Consider the following 22,781-nt stretch of genomic DNA (forward strand, 5'->3'; position numbering starts at 1 on the left):
CTGATACTCAATTGCACATTGTTACGTGGTGACTGTTATGACTCTGCCTACAAAGCTGCAGATGCCAGTAATAATAATGCTCACTTCATGACAGATGATACCTCTGTGAGACCAGAAATCTGACAAAGTCAAAAAATTAGGATTCTTTAGAGTGGCACAAGTTGCCATTTCAGGAGCTGGATTTTTACCAGTGGTTTTGAAAGTGTGGCCTTTGTGATCACAATGCTCATATCTCATGTGGAGTGATGGGAAGCAGTGCAGGATTGTGGGGTTAAAGGGTGCTGCTGAAAACTTCTGGGACAGCAGAACCCGACTGCTCCTCTGACCCCGGGATCTGTTGCATAGCACTGTGCACATCTGTGCCTTCTACAGACTCTGTGCCCATCACCCAGGACTCGCTCTCTTCATCCAGAAATGTTGTTTCATAAGGCTCCACGTGTATCCTGTGCACATCCTGCCTTGGTTCCTCATACTTGCCTTTTCCATCCTCTGGAAGGCTGGACGCATGAGGTACGAAAGTGCCCCGAGACCCATCGTTGGGAATGGTCCCCTGCTCGCTGGAGGTAGGTTCTTGAGACAAATCTGGAGATCTCATGAGATGCTGGGTGTAGACACCTTCTGACAGAGAGCCCGCCTGAGTCTCGCTGTGCACACGCAGCCAGCGGTGCTGCCGGCTGAAGTAGTTGTAATGCTGGTGTTTCCCCAACTTTTTTTTCCCTAAAAAGCCCAGCGGCTGCTTGGAGCCGGAGGACTTGTCCGTGCTTTTTGGTGTAAGCCCTGACATTGTCAGACTGCTCATCTGCTCTGTGCAACATTCAGCACTGGTGTCCACGACTCCGCACTCTGTCAGGCCTTCCCTCAGTGCCAGGCAGGGCTTCATGTCGTGGGCTTGGAGCACGTTGGGTGCACTGCCACCCAGGACACTGCCAGCCTGCTGGGAGATGTCCTGGGATGAGGAGTAAATCAGGTCTAACTCCCTCGGGCTCAAGGCATCGCTGGAGTCGTAGTCGCTGTCGGTTGGGAGGAAGACCTCGGAGCAGCCTTCTTCATCCGAGCAGGGCTGGGAGTCTGCAAGGAGAACTGGTTAACACTCACAGGACAAGCTCAGCAGAGACGTGGCTTAACTGTCATTTATGTTGGTTTTTGTCCTAATTTTAAATCTCCAGTGCTGGAAATGTATGTGTGTTTCCTCTGTGAAATTGCCACAAGCCAAGGGGACAGCAAAGGCAGTCAGGGAGGATTTGTCAGGGAGGAGTCACAGATGGGTTAGACAGGTGGTGGCAGAATTAGGAAAACCAGAAAGAATTAGTTTATTATTTTAAAGACAGGAAAAAAATCGAATTTGAATTGGGATTAAGTTCTGAGAGGACCTGTTTTCTTTTATTTTGCTTTCACTAAATTTCATAGACATGGAGATTTGTGAGAGAGAAAATCTCTAATCCAGATTCTGTTTTCATTAAAGATGTCAATTAAGTTACTCTAGATTTATATCTCTGTAATGGTGAGCAGTGTGCAACTATAAGTGTGGTAAGAGGCTCAAGGCACAACATGGAGGTTGATAAATAAAAACTGCCCTTTTGGCCATCAGGTGCATTGTGTGTTCAAATTCAAAACAGACACACAGGATTCAAATGCGAATTTGTGGACCAAATCTCACACTGGCACTGAAATTGCTGCTGTCTTTGGGCTTCAGAAGGATCAATAAGTTAATGAATAGTGGCATGTGTGATAGAATAGATTGATGCTCCATTGCCCTGGATAGTTTATCTGAGATTCCAGGAATTAAACATTGATTTTATACAGTGCTGACTGCTCACTTGGAGCTTGTGTAAATTGCCATACAGCCCACTAATGAACCCAGGGTGTGCAGGACAAGATAAAACTGCAGTTTGCACTGTACCAGAGCCAAGAATTATTCTGTATTCATGGTCTGCAATACAGGGGAAAAACAGCTCAGGGAGGGGTGCTGAGAAAGAGCACCACTGTATAATGGAGTGAAGCAAAGCACCAGCCTCTTCTTTCATGAGGTTAAAATAAAAGAAGCACCAGGTTTCTTTTCTTTTAAACTCCTGAAATCTAATCAGAATAGATTTATTAATTTTCTTTAACTGTATAAAAATGCCAATTTGAAAACCCCCCAAATTATTATTACTATAATGATCATGGCAGTTGTTTAATGCAGCATCTGTTGCCTTTGTTTCTACTGTTTCATTTACTTGTTGCTTAAAGACAGCTCAGCAGAATGATGGTTTATTTTTTCCTCCAAAGTCCTTATTCTGTTAGCAAAATGAGTGTTGCTGTTCCATTTGCTTCATTTTTATTTCCTGTGATCCATTTCTTTCATCAGTTTAATTTTCTGGCTATGCAGTGAAGTAATAATGGTCAATGAGGTGGGTACTTATTTGTGTAATTTGTGTAATTCAAAATGCTTCTCTAAAACACTGAAAACTCTGAGAAGTGCGTGAAAACAGCTGTTAAACTGGACTATTGGTCTATCTAAATTTGGTCTATCTAAATTGGTCCACTAAAATTTGCTCTATCAAAACAAAGCAAGAGGGGCATGAGAAATAATTGCTGAGGAACACTGAGGAACACTGAAAGCCTGGAAAGAAAATGGCTGTAATACCTGAGAAACAGAAGGTGGCAAATGGAAACTTTGGAAAAATTTGAGTTAGATTCTGTCAAATTAATGAAAACTGTGGGGAAGAATAACAGATACATGAATGATGAGAATGGATCAATAGCTTTTGCTAACAATTCATGTCTCATCAGTCAAACAGAACTCTGAACGTGTGCACAATTAATACACAGCTATTGTCAGAGCTCTGAAGAGCTTTTGGTAATGATCTTTACCACAGGCTCTGCAGCTGTAATTAGGACAAAGAGAAAGCTCCCTCCATATGAAAGAGCAGATTGTTGGTGTAGGCAAACAATGAAGCAGCCAGCTTTCACCATGGATGAATTTTACTGGAATTCTGGACATCGTGGAGAAGCCAGTGATAGCACTTGTCTCTTCCAACCTGCTCATTAAATGATCTGGAACAGTGAGGTGACAAAGTTGGCTGATGATGAGCAGTTATTCTGAGTAGCTGAAAGTAAAAAATGATTGTAAAGATTATAGAAGGATCTCAGTATACTAAGTGGCAAATGATTGGTAAAGTGATTGTTAAAATACCTTGACAGGCACGGGAAAAATCTACTCATTTTATGAAAGGACATACAAGAATTGTTATAATTAAAAGTGAATTCAAAGAGTGCTTGGTAAAAAAAGAAAAGTTCTCTTACCACTCATAGCTTTTCTCCTCTGGATTCTAGGCTCAGGAGAAGAGGGAGGTGAAGGAAGACAATCTAGATGTGAAGAGGTGGAGCTCATTTTCTTTTGAGAGTGCTCTTCTGAAAGATCCACAAGCTTCTTTATGGGCAGGCCTGCTGCTGGCTGCTTGTATCTTGCATACTGCAGTGCTTCTGTGATCCATCTCATGTCCCTCCAGATCTCATCAATTTGCTGTGAAGAAAACAATAGTGACAAAATACAGTTAAGTATGAGTATTAATTCTACCTAAGTGTGTACTTCTTCAAGTGCCCAAGTAAGTCTGTAGTCACTGCCAAGAGAGAGCAGCATCATCCCCCAAAAGAACATTCACATTGAGGAGGTCTGAACTGATTTTGGTTAAGAGGTACCTCAATTAAGAATGTGTAGTTAGTAAGGGTGAATCCAGACCTAAATTCTGACATGGAAAGAAAATTAAAATTGTATTTTGACAGAGTAAAAATTTGATCAGTTTGTAGCACACCTGGAAGTTGGTTTGATTCTGCACTGCAATAAAAGTGAGACTTGTGGAGCATCTTTGCCAACCCAGGTCAAAGCAATTGCTCAGGTCACACCTATTTTTTAACAAAGAACATACACATGTGCAGATACATCAGTGGAGAGCAGAAGTACAGCTATGAGCCAAACTGCAGTTTCTCCCTTACCATTTTAGTCTGCATACATTTTAAAAGTATAAATCTACACAAAAGCAGTTCTAAGACATGCCTTTTGATGGCAATAAGAGACAAGTGCCTAAATCAATAGCAGGATGTAGGTTTAAGTATCTCTGCAGAGAGGAAAGATGCTGTTTAATGTGGGTCGGAAGAGTGTTTTGATAATGGAACACTTTCAACATCTTTTAACATCATCTTCAAGCCATTCAAGATCTTTGATGGCTGAGCAAAAGTTGCAACCATCAAATGAGAGTAGCTGTGAGTAAATACCCTCCTGCTGCAGTGTCCTTTCTAGAACTTCCCTCTTACTTTTCCTGCAGAAGGTTCTGAGTGTCAGGTGAGCCTTCCTATTAATATTGCAGTGTTTGACACAAGCTGCTTTGCAGTTACACAAGCTACGTTCTGCAGGAATGCAGTGAGAGTTCAGTCAGTAAAGTGAGGGGAACTCTGTGCAGTGACAATTGTCTGCCAGGGGAGTGCCAGAGGGATCAGAGTGCCAGAGGGATCAGAGGGCCTGCAGACTGATGTTTGAAGATGACTTCTCTTAGCTGGAAATACTTCACAAAATGCGTATTCAAAGTGTGAAATTCACTCCCAAGGGATACTGTAGATGCCAAATTTGCTGGGGTAGTTCCTGATGAGCTGTGTTGGAGGCAGGATAGCTGGGCAGCTGGATCTTGGTTTTGACCTAGTATGGCCATTTTTATGTAAAGGTGAAATCCCGACTCCAATGATGTCAGTGCAAGTCTTGCCACTGAGTTAATATGAGCTAAGAATATCCATCAATAAGAATAGCAAATGGTTCAGAGATTAATTCATAATCCTGCATAATTTCAAGACTTCAGTGTAGCTCCATGAAGAGAATTCCAGTTAGCAAATATCTCACCTATTTGATTTTAGAGATTTTATACATCCTTTCTGTGATCCTCCCTCAACTCCAAACAAGAATCATCCTGCATGCAGTTTATTAAAATGCAAATCCTGTTGGTTTTCCCCCTGGTGCTGTTCTGCAGGACATTGTAATGAACGGTGGTTCTTTTATAATTTAGGAACATTTGAAGCATTACATGATATGAATTACAGCTTAACTTCAGTTTTAGTTTCAGTGTCTGTAGATTTCTTTCCTTTCTCTGTAACATTCTGGTAAAGACTCCAAGTACCTTACATTCTGTCAGGGTTTTTTTTTAATAATTTTTCCTTTTCAGTTGCCCTCTGACTCCTTTTCAGAACTGCATTTATATAGACTCCCTTGCTCTTTACAATGTTTGGTTTGTGTAGTGACTTCAACACTGTCTTAGATCTGGGATCACACAAATGCTCTTGCGGTTTCGTGATCACCACTGAAGATTGTGGTATGTGGTAGGCAGAGATATTTTTGCCAATAGGTGGAATACAGCTGGTTTTCATTTGAGAGGAAACCTGACAGGCCTAATACACTGTCACAATAATTCAGCATGAAACACTGAAGTTTAAAATGTTCTCCCATATTTTCCCAGCATAGATATGTGGCTCAAACACTTCAGAGAAGAGACAGAACTGTCTCTACAGTACCTGCATATTAACATAAAAATGCCTGGGTTTGATGTGAAGGATAAAAATTTTCCAAATTCTCCTGCAGATGCAAGAAAGCTAGATTTTCTGAGTGTGAGAATGGGGGTGACTGAGAGTGGAAGTACAGGGGATCTTCCCTCTCTGACCTGCTGCAGGCTGCCCAAGGCTCCAAGTGGACAAGGCAAAGGGGGTCTGCATGCAGAACAAAGAGAAATAGAAATATTATCCTTTTGTTCATAACCACGGAGGGCCAAACATCTTGTCAATGGGATGAATGGTGTCTTGGACCCTATTCCAACAGAAGATAGCTTGAATATTAAGAATATAGAGCTGAAAAGTTATTTGCATATCTCTTGTAGAAAGACAGGTCAACCATGCCCGTAGATATACTCTGCAAAAGTAATGAGCTTTATCTATAAATAACCAATTGTCAAAATCATTAGCAAAAGGACAGGCTTTGCTGTGCTACACAATGGAGTGTAGTTCAAAGAGCCCTGAGCTGAGTAGGTAAAGTCTTGATTTGGGAGCAGTAGAGGAAAATCAGGATGAAGGACAGAGAATAAGCAAATTGGACAAGTATGGTAACACTGGTGATCCTCCTGCACTGCAGGACTGAAGCAGTGCCACTGCATGGTGCTGGCCAGGCTCACAGCTGCTTTTGGGGCCAGCTTGACATCTGAAATGCAGAGCTGTGCTCCTGAGTGTGATATTGTTGGTGGAGATTGTCTGCACAACCTAGACTCAATTTTCATTTTAATTTTTTTAATTGCCACATTATCGGGGTGAAAAATGTCCCCAATTCGTACAGACAAAGAAAAACTCTTACACAAATGAATGCCCAGACATGGTGCTAGCTTACCTCCTTAGATGGGAGGGAGTTTTACAAGCAGACTGACACATTTCTTTATAACAGTCTAGTATAACTGTCATTTGATTTTACCCATAAAAATCCTTCTATAAAAGCAACAACTAAGGAAAGCATGTTCTGGGTTTGAATTTCATAAAAACAGAATTGCACTTTTGATACAACTGCTCTTTTTATGATGTCTGTGAATAATTCTCCATTTAGATTTCAAATTACAGCCCCATGCAATTTTTAAGAAAGCCACCTTAAAATCTCCTTGGAATAGTCAGAAACAGACTATTACCTGTATGTAGTCTATAACTTGCTGGTGTCTTTGTTTGGCTGCAGCTACTTCACTGTCTGAAATTGCTTCCCTCAGGGACTGCTGGGTTTTCAGAGAGTCCAGCTCTATGACAGCAGAAAGGCGGCAATACAGGCTTATAAATTTTTCCTTGTAACAGCAAAAATGAGCTGTGAAAAGACCAAGTGCAAAGGAAAATTGTTACATTCTGGTTATGAAATATGAAATCCTTAGCTTTCAGAACACAAATTTTATTAAATATAGTAACTAACTCTGGATGGGTTTCTTTAAGCTAGAAATGAATAATACAGGCTTCAGTTCTCCTCTCATTTACACTGGATTTACTCTGTAGCTTCACTGATTTCAAAAGAGTAATTTCTAATTATATCTAAGTGAAGGGATAATCAGATCCTTAGTATGCAGGTCCAGAGGCTATCTTGCCCTTGACAGCTTTGATCAGAAAGGCAATTTCTGAGGCCTTTATAGCTCATCATTTCTTTTATCAAGAAAGTAGTGATGTGGCTTGAAAATGAAACTAATATTTAATTTTTTTCTTAAATTGAGTGCTTCAGAATGAAACAATGAAAAAAATTTGAAAGCTGATAACTTTCTCTTGGGCTATGCTGGCTTAAATCAGAAACTTCAATGTAAATGACTCAGCAGGAAAAGGATTGCACTGATATCACAGTTTGGGGGAAATAATTAAAACTCTTTTAGGTGTTACCGTACATCATCCTCTGAACTCTCCTGCAGAAGGGTATCACAGAAAGTTCAAACGTGACCTCTTGCTTTGTGTAATTTGACTTTGGAGAAGCACAGAACTATCCTCTTTACCAGAGGTAACAGAGACAGAATAGCTACAGTGCCATGGAGCTTTGCAAATGTTAATTTACCTCGTGTGTTAAAGATACATTATTCCAGAACCTGCCACTGCTCAGGCAAAACTGAGCAGTTACCTCTCCAAATGGCAGTGCAGACGTACTGAAACTTGCTGAGGGAGAGCAAGTTTTCAGAAATGCTTCCCCATTCATTGGTGCTGCAGTAAATGCAAACAGACAGCATGATCTTGTTAGAGCAGCGAGTGCCCAGTCGGATTTACTGCTGCTGCTCTCCTGGACTGGGGCAGGGCATTTCCAAATGTAAAAGGTGTAAAAGGCATATATTCTTCTCATAAAAAATATTTTAAAAAAGAAATTAAAACAGCGTCTGCTTATCCCTTACAAACAACATTATTAGAATAATTGAGAAGAGTTTGTTCAACTGAGAGATCCAATCACAGAAACATTTTTAGCATTAACAATAAAGGCCTAATCTGAACACAGAAATCTCACAAAAAAGAGTGAAAGAATGAATTCTACCTTCTGGTTTCAGCAATGCCTAGATATTGCAGGGATCCAGTGTGAATAGTGTGTGGTCTTCCAGTACATATGCCATATGTGGTGGACTCTTGAGTGAATTACAGCTGCGGTTTCGGCTCCAGTGCTGAAGTTTCGAGCCTTTGTGGTTTTAAGTCAGACCCTTTAATGTTACTTTAACAAATGTTACTTCAACGTAGTCTTTTGTGGTTATGCAATTATATAGTTGGTAGCCACCAGCTAATGGGGAATGGAAGCTTCTAATATTTGAGATGTGAATCACAGTCACTTTATAGAACATCAGGGATACATATATAATAAGTCATATTGAAATGTCATCTGCCTTTGGCCAGAGGATTGCTTACTTAAAAAAATACTCAAAAGTAAGATTCAGCTTTCCATACTGTTTTCTCCACCATGAACTGCTTTCACACTGCAGCAACATTGCAGAACAGAAAAGGTTGCACCAGAAATGCCTTTTGGGAGATGGCTCTATTGCATGTTTGGTGGCACCACACCATCCCATGCAGGCTCTGTTGATTTGTCAGACCCATGTAGGCTGTGTCCCTGAAATGAGAGGCACTCCTGCCCCTGGCCTGTGTTCACCTAATGAGAATAAAATAGTCTGCACAACCTCTAATGAGGAGATTAATTGCATCAGAGATTAATATGCTCTGTGCATTAATTTGCGTAGCAAGGCAGCAGACCCCTCTCACCAGGAGAAATGATGTGCTCCATGCTCAGAGGCCAACAGGCTCCAGGGTGGCACATCAGAAGATAAAAGTCTGGCTTTAGGGCGCTGCAGCCATGGCCATGTGACCCAAAGCACTGAGCTAACTCTTACATTAGCTTTCCTTTGAAGGGGTAACTTTTCCTTGGCAGAATACACCACGTATTGTGTGGCTGTTCCACTCAGAATTGTGTGGCAGCTCAGCTGGCATCTGTCCTCCCACAGGCAGCAGAAACCCCCAGAGCTGTCACAGCACCACAGTGTGCTGTGGCTGATGTGGCATAAATCCAGTGCTGTACTCCTGCCTGATCCAAATGAAATTTGTGTTGCTGGGTGATGGTAGGTCATGGATGAGTTGTGACTGCAGAAACAGAGGCAAGGCAAGACACTCCATTAATATCTAATCTCCATAAATGATTTGAGCAGCACTTGGTACTGATACACAGGAGATAGGAAAGTAATGGTGTCACATAAGCATCTGAGAGGGACATCACTAGGGACACAGTTGCCACTAAGGCCTTTCCTGCAGTGGCTCCTGGTGCACTGACTTGATCAGTTTTGGCTCATATCTTTCTCTCTTCTCAAAGGCAGAGGAAAGAAAGATCCCCAGTTTTACAGGCCAGAAGAAAACAGAGCAGACTGATATGTAAGGCTCAGCAGCCCCCACATTTTAATATTCTTTCTAAAAAGAACTATTAAGTCTTTATGAGCTGCTTTTATGTGGAACCTTTTCTTTTCTCTGTGGACCAAGAAGAAGAAATAATGAAATAGAGGACCTTGAAGCTAAAGCATCTTATGCCTTCTGTGAAACAGCTGGAAAACTCTCTTTTGGAGAATTCTTGCCCAGTCAGCAATGCAGTGGAAGAAGGGAACTGATAAGATGTGCCTCCAAAGAAAGAGATTCAAGTTCAGTGCTTTGGCATTTTTCACAACAGGCTTTTGCTGCCCCACAGCAATAGGACAGTCTATTTTTCTAGGTATCAAAGGGAAAAAGATGCCCCTCACATGGGAAAATCTATTCAGACCTTTCACAAAGCTGTGAAGGAGTCAGACGTTGAGTAGGACCATCTATAATCAGGATCTGCCTAAATCCCCATTACAGAACCAGCCATGATCCTTGTGACAACTTAGAGAGAGACGACTTCTGCATCTCCTGTCACACTCCAGCCTTGCTGCTGTGTCATGTGTAGTTTCTCTTGGTTCTGAGTTTTAAAGAACATCATCTTGCAGAGAAGCTTATAGACACATAGTGGATGACTGTGGGCCTTGCTCTCTGCTTTGCATTTCAATAACGATGGCTACAGTGCATGCTTTAACTGCCCTGCTCCCTCTGTAACTTGTACAGCGTTATAGGGAGTGTTGTTGCCAAAGCCATCATGTGATTTATTGACTCTCCACTGGGACAAGGGGGAAAACAGATACAACTTTGTGATTTTATTATAAGGAGACTGGGTTAATATTTCTAGGTGAAGCAAGCTACTATACCAAGTTCAAACATCTGAAGAGGGAGGTTAAGAAATCCTGAGTGTGGGGTGTAAGGATTATTCTGTCCTGGGGCAGTGCAGACGTCGTCTGAGGCGGGGAGCAGGAGAAGAAAGGAGACATTGTGACCCAGTTCCAACACCTCCTGTGTGTACAGACGGAAGTGCTTAGCCTGTACAGGGACACGCGCGGGGGAAGGAATAGGAGAGAATTACAACATGGCACTTATATAAACAACACCCCAAATGATATAAAACATTAAAGAAAATTTGCACAACATCAAGCTCGGAATTTTTATAAAACGTAAATATTTGGGGCGGGGGGGGGGTGGTGGCTAAATGTGGGTTCATGTCACTACATAAAATAAAGATTTAAAGCTGCAATGTTCCACATTAAAACAACACACACAGGCACAACCCCCCTGAAAACAACATTTATGTTTCTTATTAGGCAGAAAATGATCACATGCCATGTGCTTTTCAAGATTATGATTGCATAATTATGTGAAAACATGAAAATGGATTCAATTAAAAACCTTTAAGATTCAATTTAGGGTTGGTTAAGAGAAATATGCAGCTCTCCCTCAACACAGCACTGAAAAGGTTTAACAAGTGCTGCAGCAAGAGAAAATGGCCCAGACAGAAGTGGCCTGAGGCTGCTCAGAGCTGCTGTGTGCAGCACTGCCTTCTGCCCTGGCTGTGCCCCAGTGCCACTGTCCCTGCTCCTAGTTACCACAAAAATAATAAAAATACATAAATAAATCCGTGGAATTAAAAGTGCAATTCATTAACATAAAAGTTTGGTGCTGAGCCATCAGACCGTTTGCATCTGTGTTTAACTGCCAGGTCATGTTGATGTCTATCAGGCACAATGGATGAGCTCAGATGCTTGGCTGAGCTGCAGCCTCAGGAACATATTGCACAGTGATTTCAATATTTTAGTCCCTAACTCTAAAAGAAGAAAAAAAAAAAAGTTGCACAAAAGGTATAACCTCTAAGCAAATGCAGTAACATAGAGACCTGTACAGAGCCCTATTGAATTAGAGTGACTGACCACAAGGCAGCACACCATCTGTCTTAATTTTGGATTTACTTGAGTCTTACTTGGCTCTTCCCTAGCTAGAAGGTGAAGCACTGATGGATTCCTTCTTAAAAGCAAAGCCTAAACCTTTCAAAATCAAGAAATGTAGAACCAGGTTAATTTATTTTAAGACCACATCTTTCTAGCTGGACAAACAGAACTTGAAGTGAATATAAAGATGATTTACTTCTACTTGAAGACCTCTTTACCTTTGCAGACCAAAATAAAATGGAATTCATGTAAACAAGAAACAAACTTCTCAGCTTATTTTTTCATGGATCTTTCACATCATAGATTATTCTCCCTGACTTTATTTATTCACATATGTATTTCTTGTACCTAAATGTAAAGCCAGAAGCCAGACACCTCTCCTCACCCACAGAAATCTGGTGGTCTGGGACTTTGTGTTTTAGAAGGGGTACATTCATCTGTGTGCAAAAGAGCAGCAAAATGCTGTGTCTTTACTGGGCCTCTCCTGCAGCCTCACTCGAAGCCTCCCAGAAAACTGTCACTTGCTGTGCTTGCCTGCAAAAATGCCTCTTTTCTTTGTCAGCTTCGTAAAGGTGCCCAAAACTACGACTTTCATGCAAAAGTGCCTATTTGGACCTGCCTGAAGTTGCACAGATAAGCTAAAAGATGAAAAAAATAGAAGTCAGTTGAAATTTGCCTCTTAATCCTTGAATGTTCAAATGTCCAGGATAAAAACTGTTATACTGAAGATGTTCCCCCTTAGAATAATGGAATACAAAACTTCTCTGCTTTGCTTTTCTTGCAACCCTGACATTGAATCCCTGCTTTTCAGTGACACAGTTTGTAGCTTTTCGTTGGTTTCTTAAGAATGGGGTTTTAAAAAGGTGATAAATCCACAAAGGCAAATACCTGATGCAGAGGTAGATTGATCTGTTTGAGGAGAGCTTTCACTGCTGTCTGGAGCTCAGACAAGAACAATTGAGTAGGGCAGTCTGAAGTATGATCCATACTTTCCACGGATTCTGAGCCAGAAAGTGTTTGGATCCATTCCCACTCATCTCTGTATGTTGAGTCAAGTTAAAATTAGAAATATAACAACAGTACAATGCACAAGCAGGAATTCAGTGTATGTGCATTTGGGATCTGTTGATACTTTAATCCTCATATACCAAAACATTCTAAACTTGCGCGATCTTGATTGAACTTTGAGAAGTTTTATTTTTCTAGCACATGTACATCAGGCTGAACATTCCTCTGGAAGTTTTACTGCCCTTGAAATATTTCAGTAAGGCTTCTCACTTCAGGCTTTCTCTTTCACATTCTTAATTTCTTATCTACCACAATATTTAAAAAAAATGCATTTGAAATTGCTACAATTCACAGGAAGTTTGATCTCTGTGAAGGACTATCTTCTACTGACTGCAGCCAAAGAACTTCCTGCTTTCCTCCACATGTCTCTATTTGAGACCTGATAAACATGGGAATCATAGTTCTGGATCAAATCCCTAATTCACCCTGCCCAGTATTCAGTCTTGAATAGCAGCCAGCATCAAACATTAAAAAAAAAGAATGTACAGGAAACCCCACTACAAGACAAGTAATAGTTGTGGTATAATCTATTCCTAAATAAAGATCTGATCTGAAACTTCAAGAGTCAGGGATTGCTGTAAACTCTGAAGCTTTAGCTTTTATATTCTTTCCAACATTGTTGTTAGTGTTCACTACTACATTCTGGGTATCCTTGTCTATGTAAATATCCAGTTCCTTTTTCCTCGTGCAAAATTCTCAGCTGGTTGCTGAAATGATACATGATAAAAAAGCTACAGAAAAAGTCAATAAAATGTGTTTCCCACTGGGCAAGGACCAGGCAGTACAAACAGGGCCCTTGCCAATGGATAAGGGAAGCAGTGGACAAGGGGAAAATGGCTTTCCCAGAGCACAGAAGTTTTCTGGCATTTATAAATATGGTTTTCAATTGCTGCGTGTTTGTTGTAGTTTAGGGTAAAAAACCCAGATATCACACAAGAGAATAAGCAGAAAAAGTCCCCACACCAACACCCCATAGTCAGTGAAAATCCATGGAAAGGGTGGCACTGAATCCACTGAAGGCTGTCAGGGCTGCAGGCTACAATCTTCTGAACAGGTCATTGCCCCTGTGCAGAACTGGAACAACCATGGAATACCATCCTTGGAAACCAATAGGCCCATAACCATGTGCTCTGGATAGGTCCTCAGACTGCAGGGAAAGCTCAGGTGCACCTGTTTGGCTCAGCAGGGCTCGCTGGGATGGCACACACTGGAGCCAAACCCTTCTGCTGCACACCAGAGCCAAACCATGCTGCCACCTACAATTTTGCAATGGCAGAATTGCCTCGGCATTAATATTTGATCAATTGATTCAAACCTAAAACAACTGTTCTTCACGTGTGTGTGTGTAAGTAAATCTATATATTCACTTACTTGGAAACGTTGCTGTTGTCTCGGATTTTGACGTGACACAGGACATTGGGCAGCTTCTGCAGCACAAGCACTTTGATCTGATCCACAGAGCTGCAGAGTTTAAGGTAACCCAGATACAAGCCGGGAGGGAGGCGCTGCTGACTTCGTTTGTGATAGGAAAGTATGTCCTGTTTTAAGAGAAACAGTCCTACATAAAAATCTCATATTTTTTTCCACATAAGCAGAAGAGTTTGGGAGCAAAAAGCAACAAATGTTTTTACAGCCGTCCCCAATTCAAAAAGCATTTAAGCACATGGTTAAGCATATGAATAATCTCTGGTAGTTCGGGTACACTTGGACAACTTCTCACTTAAAGCCATGCACAGGATCTCTAAGGTCTCTGTGTCATGCAGGAATTGGCTCTGACAACCTGAGGTTTCAATCTTCTGCAACCGTGGTGTTTAAACTGGCTTAAATAACCCCCACCTCTGCCTCCTGTCTGATCATTTCAGTGGTGAGCTGGGTCAGGGAACTGATTCCTCTGAAAAACAACTTGGGAAAAGGAGCAGTTGTTTTTCAGTAGAGCAGTTCCCTGGTTCGGGTTTGGTTCGTGACTACACAGAGGGAGCAGAGCAGCGCTGGGGAAGAGCTGGGAGAGAGGGGCTGCAGGAGCCAGGGCTGTCCCCAAGGAGATGCCAGCCCACATCTCTCCAAAACCTGCTCTGTATCACCTGCTGTCAACAGGAGGATCTCTGTCAGCATGGGAGTTGGTAGTTTGCAAAATTGAACAAGTGGCAGCATTTTCTGAACAAATGTCTTTATCAACAAATAGAGCTTAGAAGAAATTAGTATTGATGGTGAATTTGCTGAGGCCAGGAGACATTTTTAGGGCTATGTATAGCAGTTCTCCAAAACTACCTGAAAAATGATGTCTGCTGCCATCCATCCTGAGAAATGTGTGCTTCTGCAGTGGGTGAGGATTAAGACACCTGGCCCTATGCCTTTACTCTTGGAATCATCAAATTATCTGCCAGTGCTATGCTTGGCTCTGACCAGTGCAATTAGACCCTCATTTTCACAAGCACTTCATGAACAAAATACCCACTCGATGATTAAACAAGTAATAGAAGAAAGGGTGGGCATTAGATAGGAATGTGTAAACCATTAGGGGAACATTTTTTCCACTAGGATCTCTGTGGAAATCTGATCAGGACTGTAGTTTGCTTTTCCTAATATAAAACTTTTGCCCAGACTGACAATTTTCTGCACCTTTAACACATTGTAATACATTAAATCTAGCATAGCTCAGGTAAGTTTTATTGTCTTTTGGAAATTTTAAAAAATTCCTAAAACCTGGTAACATATATTTTGATTGCCTGTCACTTCCCGGTATGAAAAGTAGAGTCTGTGCCCCAGAAAGTGCCTCTAATTCAAAAATTAACCACAGCAGACATCATCTCACGGACAGTGCTAAAGAAGGGACTAAGACAATGATTTGTCTTGTGTTTTGGGTAACTGTGCAACAGTTTTAGGGAGATTGGCTGCTGTTACCTACAGAAAACATGTATTAATCTTAGCATGAACTGTCTCTGTTTAATGTGTGTTCAGAGATAATTCTTGAAGGGCTGAACCCCCACAGCTCTCAGGGGTGGTTACTGAGCTGAGTGTGCCAAGCAGCTTCTGAGATCAGTCCTTACCTTTTTCTAATTGCAAGTCTAGGATCATGTGATGCAGAAATTAAAGGAGGGTTTTGGTCAGTAAAGGACTCCTTAGCAGCTACACCAGGCTCCAAGGAACCCTGAACCCCACAGAACAAGCTTATTAAGTAGAACAGTAAAGTTTAAAACCTAGATTTAGTTTTCAAGGTTGGATGGAAAAATCTTACAGAGTGTAGAAATTCTAAGTGTCTGTATAGGTGCTTAAGAACATCCCAGATAATTTTAAAGCTTTTTTATATCCCTTGCTACAAAATTCCATAGCCTGGTTTCCCGAAATTGATAGAAACTACTATTCCCTGCTAGGACTTTGAAGTAATTTCTTTAGAATCTCATGGATATTTTGCATATTAAGGGTCTGATCCCAGATCCACTGGAAGTAATATAAGTCTTTGCTCTCAATGGGAGCCTTGCCATTGATTTTATTGGGCACTGGACTAAGGCCTAAAATTCTACAAGACGTTTCCAAAAATCAGGGCTCTGGCACAGGCTTTACAAAAGCAAATAACACACAGTAAGAGAAGCAAAGCACTACCTGGATTGTTATAAGCAAGATGTCTAATGCTGTTGGCTCCTCTGGAGTTGAGAGGGACTTCCTCTGGCTTTGTAGTTTGGATACCTGCATCCATTTGCCATTAAAAAATGAGTACAGACTCTCCACTTCTCTTACAGTAACTATCAGCATATTGCCATGTCGATCCTTGATTGGCTCATAAAAAACTCTGCCTAAATTGTGAGTTCCCAGCAAATTCTAGAAAACAAATACAAAATGAAAATTATTTATCACATATCAGGAGAGTATAGTTTGAAACTTAACTTTGTGCTCGCTGACATCAGTCCTATTGGCTTCACTAAGAACGAGACACACTGTGTTTCTCAAACCCTTGCCTTACAGTCATATCATTTAGTGACAAAAGGAAATGTTTTCCCTTAGGTTGTGTTTGTGGATTGAGTTGTGGATACTCTGATGCATTTGGTCCAGCAGTGTTTACTGCAATGTTTAATGGAGAACCTCAGAAAGACTATTATTACCCAATGACTTTGTAAAAGGCAAATTAATTCACTTATTTACTACAAAGAAATGCACTTATTTGGGCCAAACTTCCAAGTTTTGCCCAGTCATGTAAAGATGAAGGATGCAATTTTGGAAAGCACTCGTTGGCCTGCTGGTGATTCCTTTGATTTGAACTTGCTTAAGAGCTGGGTGCTTATCTGAACCTTCCCACAACCAAATGTCAGAGATCACATAAAACTCCTCCTTTTTCCCCAAATCACTCATAACAGACACTTTAAATATTTTATGCTGTGTTCATTAACTATAGTCTCCATTCTCTGCTCTCCATTTTAAAATGATTCATATTATTTTCAGCAACAAAAGCAAGAGTCCCTCCTGTTTGTATTGAATGTAAATAATTCTGGAGCTAAACTGTGGAGTGTGTTTGTGAAGTACAGGATTTGAAGAGACACAAATCCTTTTACTTCAGATACCAAGAATGTGCTAGACAAAACAGGCAGAAACTCACAAAACTACCAAGGCAAAGTTCTCCAGGAAAATATGTGAGGATTAAAGAAAAGTAATTTAAAAATACTCCACATAAAATACATATTTTGGTTAAAATCCCTTTCCTCACACAGTAAGGCATCTGCTTAGAGGTGCAAACACACTCAATCCAGTGACCAGCCACTGAAGAGATTCCCAGATGTTGTAAAGAAAAATGCATAACATTTAAAATATGCTCATTACTTTGTGATTTTTCAAGAGATCTACAGCAAGCTGGAAAGGGAGAAGGGTAGTGTAAAAGGAAAACTTGAATTCACAATGAACTACATTGTATCTTTGGGGAAGTGCTGTACATTAAGTTAATGACATTGTAAACTGATAGATTGTACTGAAATTAATTATTTGCACTTAGCAGGCAATATTTACTTATCAAGTCTAATATTATTAAATTGTTTATAAACTCTCAGTAGTCAGCACAGTGCCTGGATGTGGGCACTATAAATTGTCTATTTCAGCTTTGTGCATCTCTTTCCAGGACAGACTGTTAGTATCTATATAACCCATCCCCTCTGCCTTTTTTAACTGTTCTGTCTTTTTGTCTCCTTCTCTGACTGAGTCTGGGTGTCTTGTGTGTACATTTTGTGCTAATCCCTGTGTCTCCAGCTGGGGCAGATCCTGGCAGTAGTCCTTAGCCATCCAATTGTCATATTAATCACTGCAGCACTTGAATGTGCCCAGATGAAAACAAACAGTTCTTTATTGTCACTATGTTGTGAATGACATTCCAGCACAGGGAATGGGGGACCTACTAATATCAATATGGGACTGATCCATGCCCTAAAAAACTTTTGTGTCTGCTTAGCTTGCTACACCATCACTTGTGCTTTGTTTGCTGTAGTTGTCTGGTGGTAACAACAGGCAAAGTTGAGTCCCTCTTGTCTGTGAATCTACTGATCTAGTCCCTGAGCAGCTGTGTCATCACTGATCTTTTCCATTCTGTCCTAAATTCCTGCAGAATCAGTCTATTAACTACAATCAATAAAAAGTATTCAACCATATGAACTTTATTGAGATCCTTCCACTGGTGGATCCCATTAGGCCACACGCTGTTGGCAGCTGGGTGACAATCCCTGTGCTCCTCAGGGACCCAGCAAACAGAACAGGCATTTAGGGCAATAAATTCAGCAAAACGATCCTTCCACTGGTGGATCCCATCAGGCCACACGCTGTTGGCAGCTGGTGACAATCCCTGTGCTCCTCAGGAACCCAGCAAACAGAACAGGCATTTAGGGCAATAAATTCAGCAAAACTTCAGCAGGGAATACACCACACGGGCATGTTTGCTGTGTCTCTGTGTTTCAAGCTCTGCACTTTGCATCTCTGGTAGCCAATAAAACCATGATGCCCTGGGGATGTTGGGTATCTCCCAGGGTATTTTTTTGTTCAAGGGGATCTGCACAGGGGGGATGGAGCTGAGCTAACCAAACGTGTGCCACTTCAGCTGAGCCAACCCCACTGGAACACTCAGCAGATCCAGTTAAAACTTCCTCCAGTGACAGCTCAAAGGGCTGACAAGCAGCTGCTGCTTAACACAGGTGGTCCTCCAATAAAGGTGCAGCAGGCTGCTATTGATGTATTTCGGGGCACTTTGGGGAAATCAGTCCAGACAGGTGGCTGCCCAGGAAGGCTGCTCTCGTGCACTGCATGCTCACCAAAGGTGTAGAACAAATCCCACATGCATGTTGTAGCAATGGCCCCCAGTGTGTGGCTCTCCCAGCTGCTGCACACCAGGGCATTGTGCTGACCCAGCCCTGGGGGACGTGTGGCCAGCACAGTGTCCAGCAATGAGGGTCTGCAGTGATGCCAGGAGTGCACCACAGATTTTCTGGGAAGTTCTGGTGACTTCAACAAAAGGTAGGAGAAAGTGAGGCCCGGATATATATATTTTTTTATAACAACCGTGCACACAGCTTTTTGCAAATGTATTTCCCCACAAAAGTAACTATTTTAATGAAAGTGTCTGCCTGCCATCTAGAGATTTCATGTTGTTGTGAAACTCAACCCAACGCTTCAAAGCTTTACAATAAAGGGAGAAATGTTCTGCTGGAGAAAGTGTGATTTCTATTTGCATAACAAGTAGTGAGCTGAGACACAGAAGGATTTAAGTGACCTGTTCAGTAACACTCAGTTCCTGTTCAGTAACAACTCAGGTTGCATCCATAGCAGAGGCTGGAATAGAACAGACTTTAAATGCTTCATTAAGATATTAATAATTAATAGTGAATAGGCCTAGAAGAGGCTTTTGAGCAGCAAATATTAGGATTATAACTTAGAATTCCCAATCTGCAAACTCACAAGCTTCTCTGCCTAGTCATTATTTCCTGGTTTGTATCTGTTTGTTTCTTGGTCTGTTTCTTTTGTTCTTTCTTCCTATTGTTTCTTTCCTTTGTTGTTCCTCTTTACTTGTAATAGAACTCCCTCCTTCCTGGCAGGAGAGACTCATTTCTCTGGAGATGAGATTGCTGCTCCAAAGAACAGTCCTAGGGACAGCTGGCAGCTCTGTCCCTTGCAGATCAGAAAGTCACTGAGCTGGCAGGCAGAAATATGCCATGGGACCCACCTGTAGCTGTGCTGCTGCTGAGAGCATCTTCTGCCTGGCCTGGAGTGCTGTGGAGGAGGACACGGACACTGCCATGTTCTGCCTCAGCCACCTGATGTCATCCCACATGCAGGACAGCTGCAAAAACACACCCACTTCAACCAGTTGTTGTTCTCAGCATTTGCAAAAGCAGAAGTGATACTAAAATGCAATTTGGACTTGAAAAATCAGTGGATATTGCACATTTTGTGTTTCTGCAGACGGCAATCAGCTGACTGGATAAACATGGCACAGGCACTGACTCACACAGGAGGTATTCTGTAAGCATCATGAACCTGTTTCAATTGATTTTGGACTATTGTGCAAAACTGATTTACTGTTCTTTGTGGTAAAAAAAAAAAGTAGTGTGAGACAACTTGAGTGATGGCACAACCACAACACTAAATTTAAAACCCCTGGTTGTTTCATTAGGCTCTTGCTCTAAATGTCCATAAAACCTGTAAGTACCCACACAGCAATCACTCATCTAGGATCACACCTTAGGAGTTAATTGTATCACTGCCAGTGGCCCAGTCAGGATTTAATTCACATGACTGGTTTGTGAAAATTGCCTTTAACATGAGTGATAAAGCATTTAATAATTCAGCTTTTTACTGACATCATTTCATACATTCTGAATGATGAGCTAAGGCCTATGCATTGCTAGCAACAAATTTGCAGAAGCAATAGATGAAATTAGACTCCCATTACCTTTGTGAACCACAGGAAATCCTGCATAACTGAACTACTGTGAGAGTCATCGATTTCCACAATTGGGATTTGATCTTCATTGGTTACTAACAAATTGTCTTTGTAAAAAAGTATAACAGATAAGTAGAGTCCCCTAAAGAGAGAAGGAAACACTATCAAACACCTTTCATGTCTATTCACATCCATGCCAAATTTAGTCAAAGAATCATAGATGTTACGTTCTGATGAGACAAAGTGAATAATTTGCTCTGAACTTCTGTGTACTATAAGGTCATGCAGCTTCAGTCAGTGAATTCTGAAAAATATTTGGGAAGTGTATCACTTTAGATGATGTGAAGCTGCATGAATCTAAGAGATTATGGATCTGTGTGAGCCACTGACATCAGTTTCAGTGAGAATTTTGCCAGAGTACACAGTATACAATGGAGGCCTTTAGATATCTAAAATTTTACTAAAACTTATCATTAATGTGCTTAGTTCTGCCCTCCTTTACTTCAGAGCAAATCTGAAGTAATTCAGTTGAAATCAGGTGGGTTATTATGGATTTACATTGGTGTAATTGAGTGTAATTTGGCCAACATATCTGCAAACCTGTTTACAGAGATCATTCCTTTCAATATTTACCCTCACAATCAGTTACATATGTTAAGTAGTGACTGCAGGGAATTTAAAGACTCTGGAGACCTCTTCTGAAAGATTCAAAATCTTATCAAAATACAAAGAAGAAAATGCAAATTGAACACTCCTGGCAATGAAAGACGAAATAATCCAGAATAAGCAACTCTCATTTGCAAAACAAATGATCAGGGCTGAGAGCTGGGTGACAGTGGGCTGCAAACCCAGCTGAGGATGTCAGAGTTCTATGTGTGTAGCTTGTTGCCAGTGGTTCAAGTATTATCTGAGCTCTGTGCTTTATATTATGAATGAATAAATGTTGTAGTTTAATTAATGAGCAGCAACAGATGCAGTGCTTTCAACCAGCTCAGTAGCTGCACTTTGGGTTTGCGCTGAATATTTCACTCTGTAACAATTTGAATCCACTTCCAAAAGTAACAAGGAAAAAATTCTATTGATTTCAGTAGGAGCTGGAGCATTCTTTTCCTGTCAGCTGCACCAGTCTTAAACATCTGTGATTTTATCAGCTCATTCTGACCAATTGCTGTCTCATCAGTAGTGGCATATTCATACATATTTCTAAGGTTCTTTTCTGTAATACAGAACAACTGCCTAAATTCAGAATGCCTGGAACAGAGAAGGAATGACAAACCGTTTCAGAGTCTTCACAAACTTGTTTGATGAATGGAAAAGGTGCTTCAGGCTTCTGGAAACCGATTGCTTGCGACCAGCATTTTGTAATTTAGAACTTTCTGAAATGGGAAAAAGAAGCAAACCAAACCCAGCTCTTAAATTTCAGTTAGTGTCTCATAAAAAAACTTCTGTTTCTTGAACCACAGTACTAAATTTCAGTCAGTGCCCATTACATTCCTTTCAAAAGACGACATTTAGAAAGGTGCTCAAACGCAACTCTTTGATGGTGTTTTCATTACCTGAGTGATACACAGCAGCAGACAATTTCCTTACTTGCTGCAAACTCAGACAAGATAAAGCTGTTTTGCTCTGAGGCAAGCTTGAACCAGCCCTACACACTCTTAATGCTCAGAGAGGATGGGAATTTTACAAGTAGTTTCAAAAACCCAAGAAGGGATTTAAATAATCAGTCACCATTTTAGGGTGTTGTAATTTCTAAATTTCTTACCATATGTAGCTTAAGCTTCCAAGAAGTGAATAACTGGTGCACTGGCTGACACTGACATGCCAGCATCACCAGTGTAACCTAAGGAAAAGCTTTGAGGAGACCACATTAACCTTCATCTTTCTCTATATCACATTAAATGCATCTGCTGTTGCTTGGAATTTTTTTTCTCCATCACAACAACTTCCACTCATGTATTGCCTCAGAGCTTCCACAGTTACCTTTGCTTCCTCGTAATCTGGAGTCCAAGAAAGAGGTGTTAAACTCTTTTGTTCACTTCATGTCAAAGCTGAGACCTGTTGTGTGCCTGCCAGCATCCCTGGGCCAGCTCTCCAACAGAAGAATTTTATAAAATTGTCCCAATGTTCTAAGAAAATATTGTTAAATTTTTTTATACATTTTATTCTTTTTCACTTTGATGAATTTGGCTAAATGTCTTCCCTTCTCTCATGCATGGCCTTGTAAGCCAAGGAAATATCTTTCCATGGCCGTTGAAAGCCATGAGTTCTGTGTAACAGCTGTGAACACCCGTGTGCCTGTGAGCAGGTTTGGAGGGGACACCAAGAGGTGGCAATCAGGGACATGCAGGACTTCATAATTTACTGGCAATTGTTATTCATATCTGGATTTGAAAGCAATGGGCGTTTAACACTGTTTGGGTTTGGTTTTGGTTTTTGCAATGTCTGTGCTGTTTAATGTTATTTCATGTGTAAGAGAAACAGCAGAA

The 22,781-nt window shown here is 41.1% G+C and overlaps 1 protein-coding gene across 2 annotated transcripts in view; it reads right to left on the reverse strand.

Moving 5' to 3' along the window:
* Positions 1-271: 271 nt before the first annotated feature.
* The window catches only part of ANKFN1 (ankyrin repeat and fibronectin type III domain containing 1), a 64,841-nt gene continuing 42,331 nt past the window's right edge, over positions 272-22,781 (reverse strand). Inside the window, exons 8-17 of one of the 2 annotated variants that reach the window (XM_041485811.1) lie at positions 21,569-21,668; positions 20,302-20,434; positions 19,573-19,689; positions 15,987-16,202; positions 13,758-13,924; positions 12,207-12,357; positions 10,251-10,419; positions 6,684-6,850; positions 3,286-3,505; positions 272-1,068 (exon numbers count right to left, since the gene is read on the reverse strand). In XM_041485811.1, the coding sequence (XP_041341745.1) occupies positions 272-1,068; positions 3,286-3,505; positions 6,684-6,850; positions 10,251-10,419; positions 12,207-12,357; positions 13,758-13,924; positions 15,987-16,202; positions 19,573-19,689; positions 20,302-20,434; positions 21,569-21,668 (2,237 nt within the window). Of the gene's footprint in view, positions 1,069-3,285; positions 3,506-6,683; positions 6,851-10,227; positions 10,420-12,206; positions 12,358-13,757; positions 13,925-15,986; positions 16,203-19,572; positions 19,690-20,301; positions 20,435-21,568; positions 21,669-22,781 lie in introns of those variants that run through there. The other variant, XM_041485812.1, reaches the window with a different exon arrangement.

Source organism: Pyrgilauda ruficollis, unplaced genomic scaffold, assembly GCF_017590135.1.
Source record: "Pyrgilauda ruficollis isolate IOZ18807 unplaced genomic scaffold, ASM1759013v1 scaffold72, whole genome shotgun sequence".
NCBI classification, from domain to species: domain Eukaryota; kingdom Metazoa; phylum Chordata; class Aves; order Passeriformes; family Passeridae; genus Pyrgilauda; species Pyrgilauda ruficollis.